This window comes from Alnus glutinosa, chromosome 13 (assembly GCF_958979055.1).
Source record: "Alnus glutinosa chromosome 13, dhAlnGlut1.1, whole genome shotgun sequence".
NCBI lineage: Eukaryota > Viridiplantae > Streptophyta > Magnoliopsida > Fagales > Betulaceae > Alnus > Alnus glutinosa.
In genome coordinates this window covers 25683096-25695971 of record NC_084898.1, presented here as the reverse complement: position 1 = coordinate 25695971, position 12876 = coordinate 25683096, and the positions used below count along the sequence as shown (strand labels likewise).

Below are 12876 nucleotides of genomic sequence, written 5' to 3'. Positions count from 1 at the left end.
ATTCTTTGAGCTCCAACAATTGTGCCAAAATTCCAGCAGAACCGCCATAAACAGTTGATGCAAAAGAGCAATCAGAGGGTCCACACCTGAATCTGCACGTGTTAGAAGAAACAAACTTCCTCAAAACTAACCTGACATCCTTGGCAGTAAAGCTCTTGATAAGCTTCTTATTAGGCTTCCAGATCCCAGATTCTTTGCTCCCATGTACCCGCAATCCACATATCAGAAACCATTTACCATTTCTCTTCTTGCTCAGCTCTTTTGGTCTATGATAAGGAATCAGTGTCTAAAGGAAGGAGTTCTGGTGCTGAAGTTAAACATGTTGTGGAAGGCAAGGGCATTATTGATCATAACTTCTTGGGTGGGCTTTGCTCTTTTATTAAGTTTATCTCAGAGATCTGACCTGCTCGGATGATGATACAACAAAAGCTTCTTGGCCAGACCCTAAGAACTGTATTTGTACCAGTTGTGACATTCAGAAATGAACAGGCTTGTATTGTGGGATTCTGAAATCTTTAAGTGTTTAGGCTTGTAAGTGCAATAATTATCACAATTAGTCGGATTTGTGACATAGCATGACAAATAAGGGTGTAAATAAGTTGAATTACTCGTGAACTTACTTGAGATCGGCTCGAATAAACTCGATTAGTACTCGAATTGATTATTAAATGAGTTACTTGTGAACACGAAATTAAACTCGATTATTAAACGATGCAAACTCGTATAAATTTTGCTCAACTCGTATATATATAAAAACTTATTTTTATAATATAGTATATTAATAAACAATATATTATATGTAAGCATAAATTAAGTAACAAATAAAAATTGCCAATAAATATTAATTGGTTATATTTGTTTCGTAATATAAAAATGTAAATAAAATAATAAAAACGAATAATATCAATGATTAATTGTTAATCACTTAATTATATGATACAATGACAATTCAGATACTTAATCATATGATTCATATTATATTATTCATGTAATATAATAGGACTATATGATCATATAATAATATAATATTGTGGCATATGACATGTAATCATTAATCCACTATATCTAATGTTATAACTTATAAGCATTATTATTCGATACTTATGAATCATCATATCACCGTCTTCACGTGATTCAAGATCTAAGATCATATGAATTATTAGATTATATGAATCATATGATCATACATTCATACGATAATACTTACATCATATAATCATAAATGTGGTTTAATTATTTTTTATTGCTAAAATAAATAATTTGAATTGTATGATGCACGGGATCAACCAAAATGACCGAGCTCGACCTCGGTCAATAAATTTTCTTAAGCAAATTTTAGGCTCGTGTCGAGCTCGAGCTTCACTATTACATAAACGAGCCAAGCCCAAACAGCCAATACCTGTTCATGATCGGCTCGTTTACACCCATTGACAAAGTTATACATATTTGACACTTATTGTTCCGATTGGCAACCTTTTTTGTCTAATATTTTTTCTTAAAATATTAACAAACAATCCAAAATACAAAACTCTTGAAACATTTAAAATTATTTCACCTTTATGTCAAATTAAAACATTTTTGCAAACAAAAAAATTTCATATTCTCTGACATGGAAATGAAAATTAGCATTAAATTTTGAGTAATTCTATTAGTACATTAAAAGTCCATCAAGAATCCATAAAAAAATGAGGTGGCTTTTAAAATCACCATTAGGCGTGTGATTGATCAAATGATGATTTTGATCAAATGGTGATTTTAAAAGTCACTTCATTTTAGAAAGAAGAAAAAGAAATAAGAAATAAAAGAGGTGTTTGAGGAGGAGGGAGGCGTGGACCCAATGGTGTTTCCCTCTTGTCCTCTAGGGGTATGGAAGTTTTTTGTTTTTCCACCGGCTTAGATCCAATGGAGTTTTTGTTCTCCTAGTCCTTTTAGGGCTATGGAGTTTTGGGTCTCCTAGTCATTCTAGGACTATGGAGCTTTGCGTTTTTTCTTATTTTTTGTTTCTTTAGGCAGGAAGGCTAACACAAGAAGTCTAGTAGGGAAGCGGCCTCTCCGTCTATGTCGTCGGCGAAAGTTTGGCTGAGCTTTCTTCTTCTACATCTACTTTTGAGGTTAGATCTATGTTTTTTCGCCGGTTCCTGCAAGACATGGGCAGTTTCTCTTTCAACGTTGGCTTGTGTTGAGTGCTTTCTAATGTTGTTTTTTTCTCTATTTTTTTAGAGTAGTTTTTGAAAGTCTTGTTAAATTTGTAGATTTTACTGGACCTTTTATGGCTTGTTAGCTAGATCAGCCATATTTTCTTTGTTAATGGTGCTTTATTGTTAAAGAGTGACTCAAACGTCTATCCTTATAATATTTGTTTATTTGTAAACAACACCCAAGTCAGATTTTTCTGGCTTAGTGTGTAGGGTGTTAATGTGCCTCTATTCACTATATTTGCTTTGGGACCTCTTCAGATTAATGCATGGTAACTTCGGTTATTCTGTTCCAAAAAAAAAAAAGTCACTTTATTTTTTGATAAACACTTTATGAACATTTAATGTACTAATATAATTACTCTTAAATTTTAGATGAATTACTTTGGAGAAGAAAATAACAATCTACTTTGGCATTGTGAGAAAATAAAAATAAAACTAATGCTCTGTTTGTTTCGACGTAAAATGATTTCCATTGTAAAATGGTTTCAGGGAAGTCATTTTTCTGGAAAATATTTTTCGCCGAAAGCATTTTTCGGTGTTTGGCGCGTACGGAAAATTACAAATATTTTTTATATTTTTATTCAATCATATTAACCTATAAAAATCAATTTTTATTCAAAACATATAAATATTCATGTAAAATAATATAAAAATCACCGGAGACGAGATTCCGTCACTGACCGACAGAATTCCGGCCACTTTTATCAGATTCTGGCTACTATTGCCAGAATCCAAGATAAAGGCCTAAATCCGGAGTCCAGACAGTCACGTCAGAATTTGGGTTGGCCGGATTCCAACGAAAGTGACCAGATTCGGGCCAAAACCGCCGGATTCGGGCGAGAACGGCCGGACTCCGACATACTGGTCGGAATCTGCTAGAACCGCTGGAATCCGGTCGTTCTGGCCGGGTTTTGCTGGCTAGAACGGCCGGCCAGAATCCGGCCTTTCTGGACAGATTCCGGCCAGCCGGCAGGAATCCGATCAGTTTGGTCGCCGGAATCTGGGCTGACCGGATTCTGGCGACATGGACCTGAGGTTGTCGGATTTCGATACCAGCAAAATTTCGGTGATGGTCGACTGCTTTAACGTAAAGTTCGATTGTGTCGTTTAAAAGAGGTCGAATGAGTCTGGCGTCTTCGGAAAATGATTTACACTTTTAAAAAACGTAAATCATTTTCCGAAATTTACAAAGCATTTTTGGTCAAACAGAAATCATTTTCTGGTTGACTATTATTTTCGCCCCCACCAAACACCAGAAAATGTCAAAATCATTTTACGCCAAAACAAACGGAGCATAAAAAGAAAATGCTACACTTACAACCAAAGTTCCACAAGAAAGCTACATGTACCAAAACCTTTACAAAGAGAAGCTTACAAACTGACGTGGAACCTCATATAAGGCTCCACGTCAATTTGATGGTCAAATATTTTTAAACCAATAGACAAAAATGCCTTGCCCTTTCCTGTTGAACCTAGCCCCGACCACCGGTTTCTCGACCCACCAACCCACGTTGGTGTGCGTGGATTTCTGGCCGGAAACCCACACACACCAGCGTGGGTTTGAGAGATTCGACCAAGAATCCACTGTGCAACGGAAAAAGAGAGAGAAACTAGAGACCGGTCGGATTCCATGTCGTCGTCGCATCCCGACCCACCAACCTATGCCAATGTGCGTAGATTTACAACCGGAAACCCACACACACTGACTTGGGTTTAAGAGATCCGGCTGGATCTCCCGAAAAGAATCCCGATTGGATCTCTCGAAAAGAAACCCGAGCCCGACCTGATTCCATGTCGCCGTCTTTGTTGGAGGGTCGCCGATCGTCGGGGGGTCAGGGTCCTGGCTGGATGACCGGCCGAAGTGCTGTCTAGTTTTTCGACATTGCTGGGTCGGGGTAGATCAACGGGATCAGCACTTCTTGGACTGTAGCTTTTTTTGGATTTAAAGGGCATTTTTGTCTTATGTAGAATGATTGTAAAGGTCTCTTTGTAAAAATTTTGGTACATCTAGCATTTCTCAAGTTTCACATCCATTTATTACACCCTGATTTGGCATTTTCACGTCAGATTTTCTTTTTGGGATTTAATTCTTGTACAACACCAATACAACAACTGTACAACAACCCCTCACATGAGGGTGGGCCCCAGTATGTGAGACCCACCCTCATGTGAGGAATTGTTATACAGTTGTTGTATTGGTGTTGTAAATCTAACATTCTTTTTTTCTTTTTCTTCATTAAAACAAAACGCTCTCTCTCTCGTTCTTCTTCTTCTCTCTAGCCGGCAACGACGGGATCTGAAGCTTGGGGCGACGAGGGAGAGTACCGGACTCGGGAAAGATGGATTTCCGACGTGGGTTTCGTGGCTCCGGCCGGAAACCCAAAAAAAAGAGAGAGATCCGACCGGAAAAATGAGCACAATGGCCGGATCTCTCTCTGTCACAGGTGATCGAGGTTAGGTCAGGTGAGAGAAAGAGAGATCCGGCCGGCAAGCCACGCAAACCGGCCGGATCTCTCTCTATCATAGGTGGTCGGGGTTGGGTCGGGGTGAGAGAAAGAGAGATCCGGCCGGAAACCCATGCACGCCGGCCGAATCTCTCTTTCCCTCGCCGGATTTCTCTCTGTCGCCGATGGTCTAGGTATAGGTTGGGGTTGGGAGCGCCGGATCTCTCTTTCCCTCGCCGGAGTGGTTGGGGTGCTGGTGGCTTGGCTTCCAAAAGAAGAAAACGAAAGAAAAAAAAAAATAAAAGGAAAAAAAATAATCTCATGTGTAATGCCACGTCAGGTTGTAAAAAATGGGTCTTAGATTTTGGGCGCAAGTGTAGCCGGCCTCCAACTAAAATGAGATTCTCCTTAAGATATCGTCGACTTTATGCATATTGCATAGAGAAATGCTAGGTGTACCAAATTTTTTTACCAAAAGATGGGTACCAAATGATGTGGAGTTTATTCATTGGAGATGATCAAAACAATTAATAAAAAGAAATGCTACAAGTACCAATGAATAAGCTCCACATCATTTGGTACCTATCTTTTGGTAAAAAAATTTAGTACCCCTATCATTTCTCTATTGCATAGCAACCACGCGTCGTGTCGTTCTCGTTGGGCCGTGCAAAATTTATGCTTGGACGCGTACATTCCACGCGCAGATATAGTAATATTACTCATGGAGTAATATTAATATTCTCCTACGCGACATCTCTCTCTCTCTCTCTCTCACTCTCACTCTCTCATTTCATCCGATTCAAATCAAACAACAATCGGTAAGCGCACGATCCCTCTTTCTGTTTGTTTTTTTTTTTCTTTTTTGTCAGATTTGTGGAACACTAAGCTATTTGTTTTCCGATTATAGAGAATGAGCTTCTTTTGTAAATTTCTGTCTTTGTTGTTTGCATATGGGTGATTGGATCATTTATTTTCAGTTTTCACGCTGTACACAACCTTCCTAGGATAGACTGATTTTGGTTTTGCAGAAAACCACTGCAGTAGGATCTGCATGTATGATTATGTGGTTGTGAATTAGACCGAATGGAAGGATTACGTTTTTCATTTGAAGGTCAAGTTATTTGCTAAATTCATAAAAATGGGTAGGATGTTGGTGGAATATTTGAGATCATAAACCTTAATAATTGTCTGTTCATAAAATGTCTGATAGCTGACGGAATGTCCACTCGGATATGTAGGAGGTGCATGCTTCTATTACATTTGGTTAAAACTGATATAGCAGTATCAGTAAGGGATAAATAAAGTTGAAGAGAACAAATTGTGACTTTGGTGCGAGGTTCTTATACTCCATACCATGCTTAAGGCCCCAGATCATCAGGTTGCAGGCCACCAGGCCTGTGATGGAATGATTGGTCCTTTGGTGGATGATTCAGGGCACTTCTACAAGCCTCTTCAAAGTGGTGAACGTGGGTCCACAGAGGAGGCCTTCTATAAATCTTTCTCGTCCAACAGTGAGATTCCAAATCACATCCGTAAATTCTTCCCTATTTTTCATGGCACTCAGCTTATAGAAGCATCTGATGGGTCTGGCCTTCATCCTCATCTTGTGTTGCAAGATGTTGTCTCAAGTTGCCTCAATCCGTCTATCATGGACATCAAGATTGGATCCAGAACATGGTATTCCGAAGCATCAGAGGAATATATCCAGAGGTGCTTTAAGAAAGACACAGAATCGACGAGCCTTGCACTGGGGTTTCTGATATGTGGATTGCAGGTACATGGGAGCAACGAATCTGGGATCTGGAAGCCTGATAAGAAGCTTATCAAGAGCTTTACTGCTAAGGATGTCAGGTTAGCTCTGAGGAAGTTTGTTTCTTCTAACACATGTGCAGATTCAGGTATGGACCCCGATTGCTCTTTTGCATCAACTGTTTATGGCGGTTCTGCTGGAATTTTGGCACAATTGTTGGAGCTCAAAAAATGGTTTGAGGATCAAACCATTTTCCATTTCTATTCTTGTTCAGTTCTTTTGGTCTATGATAAGGAATCAGTGTCTAAAGGAAGCAGTTCCGGTGCTGAAGTTAAACTTGTTGATTTTGCACATGTTGTGGAGGGCAAGGGCATTATTGATCATAACTTCTTGGGTGGGCTCTGCTCTTTTATTAAGTTTATCTCAGAGATCTGACCTGCTCAGATGAGGATACAACAAAAGCTTCTTGGCCAGCTAGACCCTAAGAACTGTATTTGTACCAGTTGTGACATTCAGAAATGAACAGGCTTGTATAGTTGTATTGTGGGATTCTGAAATCTAAAGTGTTTAGGCTCTTATTACTTTCTACTTTATTGGGCCTTATTTTTATTCACATTGATTAGGTTGTTTCAATGGATTGATCTTAGAATGTTTTACCTGCAATGCTGTTGTTGCACTTCTGGATTGGACCGGTATATGTTGATACACAAAAGCATTGAATTTTGATTTTCCCTGCTTGCCACATTAGTAGTAAAATTTACCAGTCTTATTCCCACTACATAGTTTGCTATGTAGTTTCTCATGATCTGTCCTCGCATTTATTCGCATTATACTGCTAACATCATTCGGATGGCCTGGTAACGCCCTATTCCCACCCGAGAAATGCTATATATATTTAAACTTTTACAAATAGAGCATTACTAACTGATGATGAGCTTATTTATTTGAGATGATCAAAACAATTATTAAAAAAAATGTTACGAGTACTAATTAATAAGTTCAACATCATCTTAATAAGGCTTCCTTTATAAAAATTTAAATACATATAGCATTTTTCTTTCCATCCAAGAGCTTATGAGATGTTGTATGTCAGCAACGGTGCTATTATTGCCGGTTTTATTGATACCAGAAACAAACTGAGTTTTTTTTGTCCATTTGATTCTAAAGCAATTTTGGAAGGGCATGGCATGGGGGAGAATAATCCAAGTAGCAATTATCCGTGGGGAGGGGGGTGAAGAGGTGGGAAAGGCGCTCCATGATAGTGACTAGTGAGAGGCCAGGATGGGCAGAGGGTGACTAAAAATAAAATATTAAATACTTTTTTTTTAATTATCATTTTTATAATAAATGATGTGATAGATTTTGGACGGTTCATATTAGAGTTTTATAATAAGTATGAATTTAGTGCTTGGCTTTGTCGATCATAAATTCTTAATCATTTTAAAAATTATGAATTTTTATGTCAATTTGTAAAAAAGCTACAATAAAAACTGTAAGAATATTCTCATCGGATGATGCAAATTTTTATTTATTTTAGATAATTAAAACCCACTTTTTGATAGTTTAGCTAACCACTTTCAAAACTATCATTATTCCGATTATCTAAATTTTTATCTATTTTATTAAAATAATCATTTTTAATATTTTTTTTCTTTTTTTTTTTCTTCTGGATGGTTCCATCTCCACGCATCTTCTGCACGCATATAAAAAAAAAATATAAAAAAAATAAAAATATCTTCTGGATGGTTCCATCTCCACGCTGCCACTCATTATCTGCATTCATAAAAGGAATTTTTTATTTTTTTTTTCTTTTTTCTTCTGGATGATTACTCCCAAGCCATCTTCTCCCTCCTCTCCCCTCCGGCGTCCTCCTCCACAACATCTCCACCGTCGATCGCCTATCCCTTGTCAAATACCGAAATCAAGCCCTTCTCTCATCAACTCCAACCCATCATCTCCGTTTCCCACAAACACACAAAGAGAAACTCACACCCAAACGCATCGTCATCTTCCGTTTGAGTAAGAGCTCAGTTTTGTGCCAAAGTTTGATTCCCTCGAACAAGGACGTGTAGCAGCCCGACGATCCGGTAGTCGTCACCGTCGAGATCTCCAACCCCCGAGCTAGTGACGACGAGCTCGCCTGTACTTCCTAGAGAGACTGAAGGGGCAAGCGAAAGAAAGTGAAAGTGACGAGAAAGAGGAAGAAAGTGAGAGAAACAACAATAAAATATTGAGTAGATTTGGAATAGAGAAGCCGATGGAATAGGCTTTTTGTGGTTTTGTTATGTATTTTAGATTTACAGTGACTTTTACATAAGCCACTGTGAATGCTCTAATACCATGAGCATCTTTCTACTGTAAAATGTGACTATTTGACTGTCATTCATGTTATTCTCAACTAAGATCACGCCCCCCTTAAAAATAAATAAAAAATTAATAAATAAATTTAAAAAAAAAAAAAAAAAAAAAAAAAAAAAAAACGCCCAAGTTTGGAATATTGAGCCCATCATAAAAGAGTGATATAGACAGCATGGTTCAAAGGAAATCGTAGAAAGGGATGGTTATGAACTTATGATTTATGAACGAACGAAACATTCATAGCATCACAAAGTTGGACGTATTTTACAATTATCATTTCGATTGACAACGCTTTTTGTCCAATATTTTTTCTTATTTTATATATATATAAAGTTGGACGTATTTTACAATTATCATTTCGATTGACAACGCTTTTTGTCCAATATTTTTTCTTATTTTATATATATATATATATATATATATATATATATATATATATATATATATATATATATATATATATATATATATAAAATAAAAAAATGAAAAATAAAAATTAACAAATTATTCAAAATACAAAACACTCTTGAAGCATTTAAAATTATTTCACCTTTATGTCAAATTAAAACATTTTTGTAAAAAAAAAAAATCATATTCTTTGACATGGTAACGAAAATTAGCAGATGAATTATTATTAATTGGGAATGAAAATAACAATCTACTTTGAATTTTGGCATTGTGAGAAAATAAAAATAAAACTAAAATATTAGAGATTCTTCTTGATGCATAGCAATTAGCAAATGAGATGTGATTCTTCATCATCTAAATATACAACTTTTCATCACTTTGTCTATGTACCAAGATGGTGGTTCCCCACCTTATTTTATTTAAAAAAAAAAAAAAAAAAACTCTAAACTTAGTGAGGAACCACCACCTTGCCACATAGACAAGGTGGTGAAAAAGTTGTATATTTAATGCTCCGTTTGTTTCGGCGTAAAATGATTTCGGTATTTTCATGTGTTTGGTAGGAGCGAAAATAATGATCAACCGAAAAATGATTTTCATTTGACCAAAAATACTTAATAAATTTCGAAGAAAAAAAAAGAGCGTAAATCATTTTCCGTAAATGGTAGACACAATCGACTCTTTTTTAAACAATGTAGTCGACCTTTACGTTCAAGCAGTTGACTATCGCCGAATTCCGACAAGCCAGATTCTAACACCGGTTAGTGCAGGAATCCGGCGACATCCGGCAACCATTGCCGAATTCTGGCAGTATCGTGCCAGATTCAGGCCAAACTGGCCGGATCCCCGGCCATATAGCCAGGATCCTCCCAGAACAGCAGGATCCCTGCCAGCTGGCTGAAATCTGGCCAGGACGGCCGGCTTCTTGTCAATTGGCCGGGATCCAGCCGTTTTGTGCGGGGTTCCGGTAGAGATTGCTGGAATCCGGCACAAATGGCCAGATTCCGACCACGTTTGCCGGAATTTGTATGTGTCAAATATAAAAAAATATTTTTATATTATTTTAATTTTTAATTTTTTTAAAATTAATATGATTAAATTAAAATTTACAAAATATTTGTAATTTTTCGTATGCGCCAAACACCGGAAAATATTTTCAACGGAAAATATTTTTCTGAAAAATGACTTTCCTGAAAATATTTTACGACGGAAACCATTTTACACCGAAACAAACGGAACATAAATGTAGGTATTATGAGCTGTATGAATGGTCTGCTGGAGTTGCTCTAATTGCCTGTTTAGGATTGTGGTGAGAAGACTTCAAAAAATAAAAAATAAAAAAAGGATTGCGGTGAGGAGCTTAAAATTAAAATTCTTCTACTATCTAAAAAGCTGTGCCAAACAAAAATCTCGCATGTTTGGTAAAACACTCTAAAATACTTCTTTAGACTTATTAATTCTCACACCGGAATAATTGATTATGAAAACTTAACCAATTGTGATCTATTTTCTACAATTAAAAAAACTTGGTATAAATCGACAATAGTATAAATCAACAAACAATATAAAGGAAAATTAATTCAAATTTAAGCAAATATAAGAATTAATTAAACCAAAGTATCCAAATTTAAGATTAAACGACATACGCACAATTTTTTCCTTTTTATTTTTTTTTATTTGGATTTGAGAAGGCTGTAAGTCCAAAACTCCATCACAGGATATTAGGAAAATTTGGATTTGAGAAAAATGGTGTACTTTGTGGATATGCATCTTATTTGAAAGCAAACTCATAAATATCTCGAGACAAACATCCTCACATGTCAATATATTTTTGTAAAATTACATCTAAATGTGTTTACTATAATAAATTCTATATAATTTTCTTACCCATAAAAAAAATAAAAATAAAAAAAATAAAAAAAAAAAAAAACCTATAAAAGTCGTAATTCACAATTAGAAGAGATTGTCCATTTCTTTTAAACTTTTCAAAGAGACTCAATATTCTATTGTTAACAAAACTGGAAGATCTATACCTACCATATGATTGGTAGGCGTCCTCAAATGGTAGTTCAATTGGCTGGAGACCATGCCTCATGAAGGTTACTAATTCCTCTTGTATGGCATGTCAGAAAAAAAAGAAAAAAAAAAAGATTGGTAGGCATCACTCTTAATTCTGTGAGCCCTTGGGTTGATTCTGTGGCTATTAGACAGATTCTGGGTATGTATTTAGTATTTACAACGTATTATTTCTTTACTAATGATATTTACCCCACATATGGTCATATCGCAAAGAGTACCCTACACAATCCTCATGGTCTCACATAGCATATGGGTCGTGAAAATGAGTTTTTATATTCAGAAATCACGTCAGATCAACTTTAGAGTATCCTACAGCATTACTGAATGGGGCCTAATTAACGGTACTACCTCAGGAAAATAATTAAGAGAAAAGGATCATTTATTTTCAGTTTCCACGCTATACACAACGAGTCAACAACCTTCCTAGGATAGACGACCTCAACCATAATCATCCGTACGTATATTAAAAAGTTGCTCTGCATTAGGATCTACATGATTTATGTGGTTGTGAATTAGACACAAAACCTCTGCATTAGCATGTCACTTGTTAGGATTTACATGGGACATTGCTAACCATGTTTGTTAAAAAAATCCAGGTTCTTATACTCCTCCATACCATGCCTCTTAAGGTTCCAGATCATCAGGTTGCAGGCCACCGGGCCTGTGATGGAATGATTGGTCCTTTGGTGGATGATTCAGGGCACTTCTACAAGCCTCTTCAAAGTGGTGAACGTGGGTCCACTGAGGAGGCCTTTTATAAGTCTTTCTCGTCTAACAGTGAGATTCCAAATCACATCCGTAAATTCTTCCCTATTTTTCATGGCACTCAGCTTATGGAAGCATCTGATGGGTCTGGCCTGCATCCTCATCTTGTGTTGCAAGATGTTGTCTCAAGTTGCCTCAATCCATCTATCATGGACATCAAGATTGGATCCAGAACATGGTATCCCGAAGCATCAGAGGAATATATCCAGAAGTGCTTTAAGAAAGACAGAGAATCGACGAGCCTTGCACTGGGGTTTAGGATATCTGGATTGCAGGTACATGGGAGCAAAGAATCTGGGATCTGGAAGCCTGATAAGAAGCTTATCAAGAACTTTACTGCCAAGGATGTCAGGTTAGTTCTGAGGAAGTTTGTTTCTTCTAACACGTGCAGATTCAGGTATGGACCCTGATTGCTCTTTTGCATCAACTGTTTATGGTGGTTCTGCTGGAATTTTGGCACAATTGTTGGAGCTCAAAGAATGGTTTGAAGATCAAACCATTTTCCATTTCTCTTCTTGCTCAGTTCTTCTGGTCTATGATAAGGAATCAGTGTCTAAAGGAAGGAGTTCCGGTGCTGAAGTTAAACTTGTTGATTTTGCACATGTTGTGGAAGGCAAGGGCATTATTGATCATAACTTCTTGGGTGGGCTCTGCTCTTTTATTAAGTTTATCTCAGAGATCTGACTTGCTCGGATGAGGATACAACCAAAGCTTCTTGGCCAGACCCTAAGAAACTGTATTTGTACCAGTTGTGACACTCAGAAATGAACAGGCTTGTATCGTGGGATTAGAATAAATTGGTCATTTAGTTTTATTTAAATTATTAGTTTTATTTGAATTTAATTATGAATTTAACCCAAAGTTTAAGCTATTTGTA

The 12876-nt window shown here is 36.8% G+C and overlaps 1 protein-coding gene and 1 pseudogene across 1 annotated transcript; both read left to right on the top strand.

Annotated features, from left to right (window-relative positions):
* The first annotated feature begins 5326 nt into the window (after positions 1 to 5326).
* Positions 5327 to 7048, top strand: LOC133854194 (inositol polyphosphate multikinase beta-like). Its single transcript, XM_062290276.1, has 2 exons — positions 5327 to 5460; positions 5881 to 7048. Exon 2 carries the CDS (start codon positions 5997 to 5999, stop codon positions 6825 to 6827), a length of 831 nt encoding a protein of 276 aa, XP_062146260.1. The 5' UTR covers positions 5327 to 5460; positions 5881 to 5996; the 3' UTR covers positions 6828 to 7048.
* On the top strand, positions 5441 to 12788 carry LOC133854193 (inositol polyphosphate multikinase beta-like; annotated as a pseudogene).
* The last annotated feature ends 88 nt before the right edge of the window (positions 12789 to 12876 follow it).

Coding starts and splice junctions, on each gene's coding strand:
- LOC133854194 (XM_062290276.1), top strand. CDS start 5,997: ATGCTTAAGGCCCCAGATCATCAGGTTGCAGGCCACCAGGCCTGTGAT.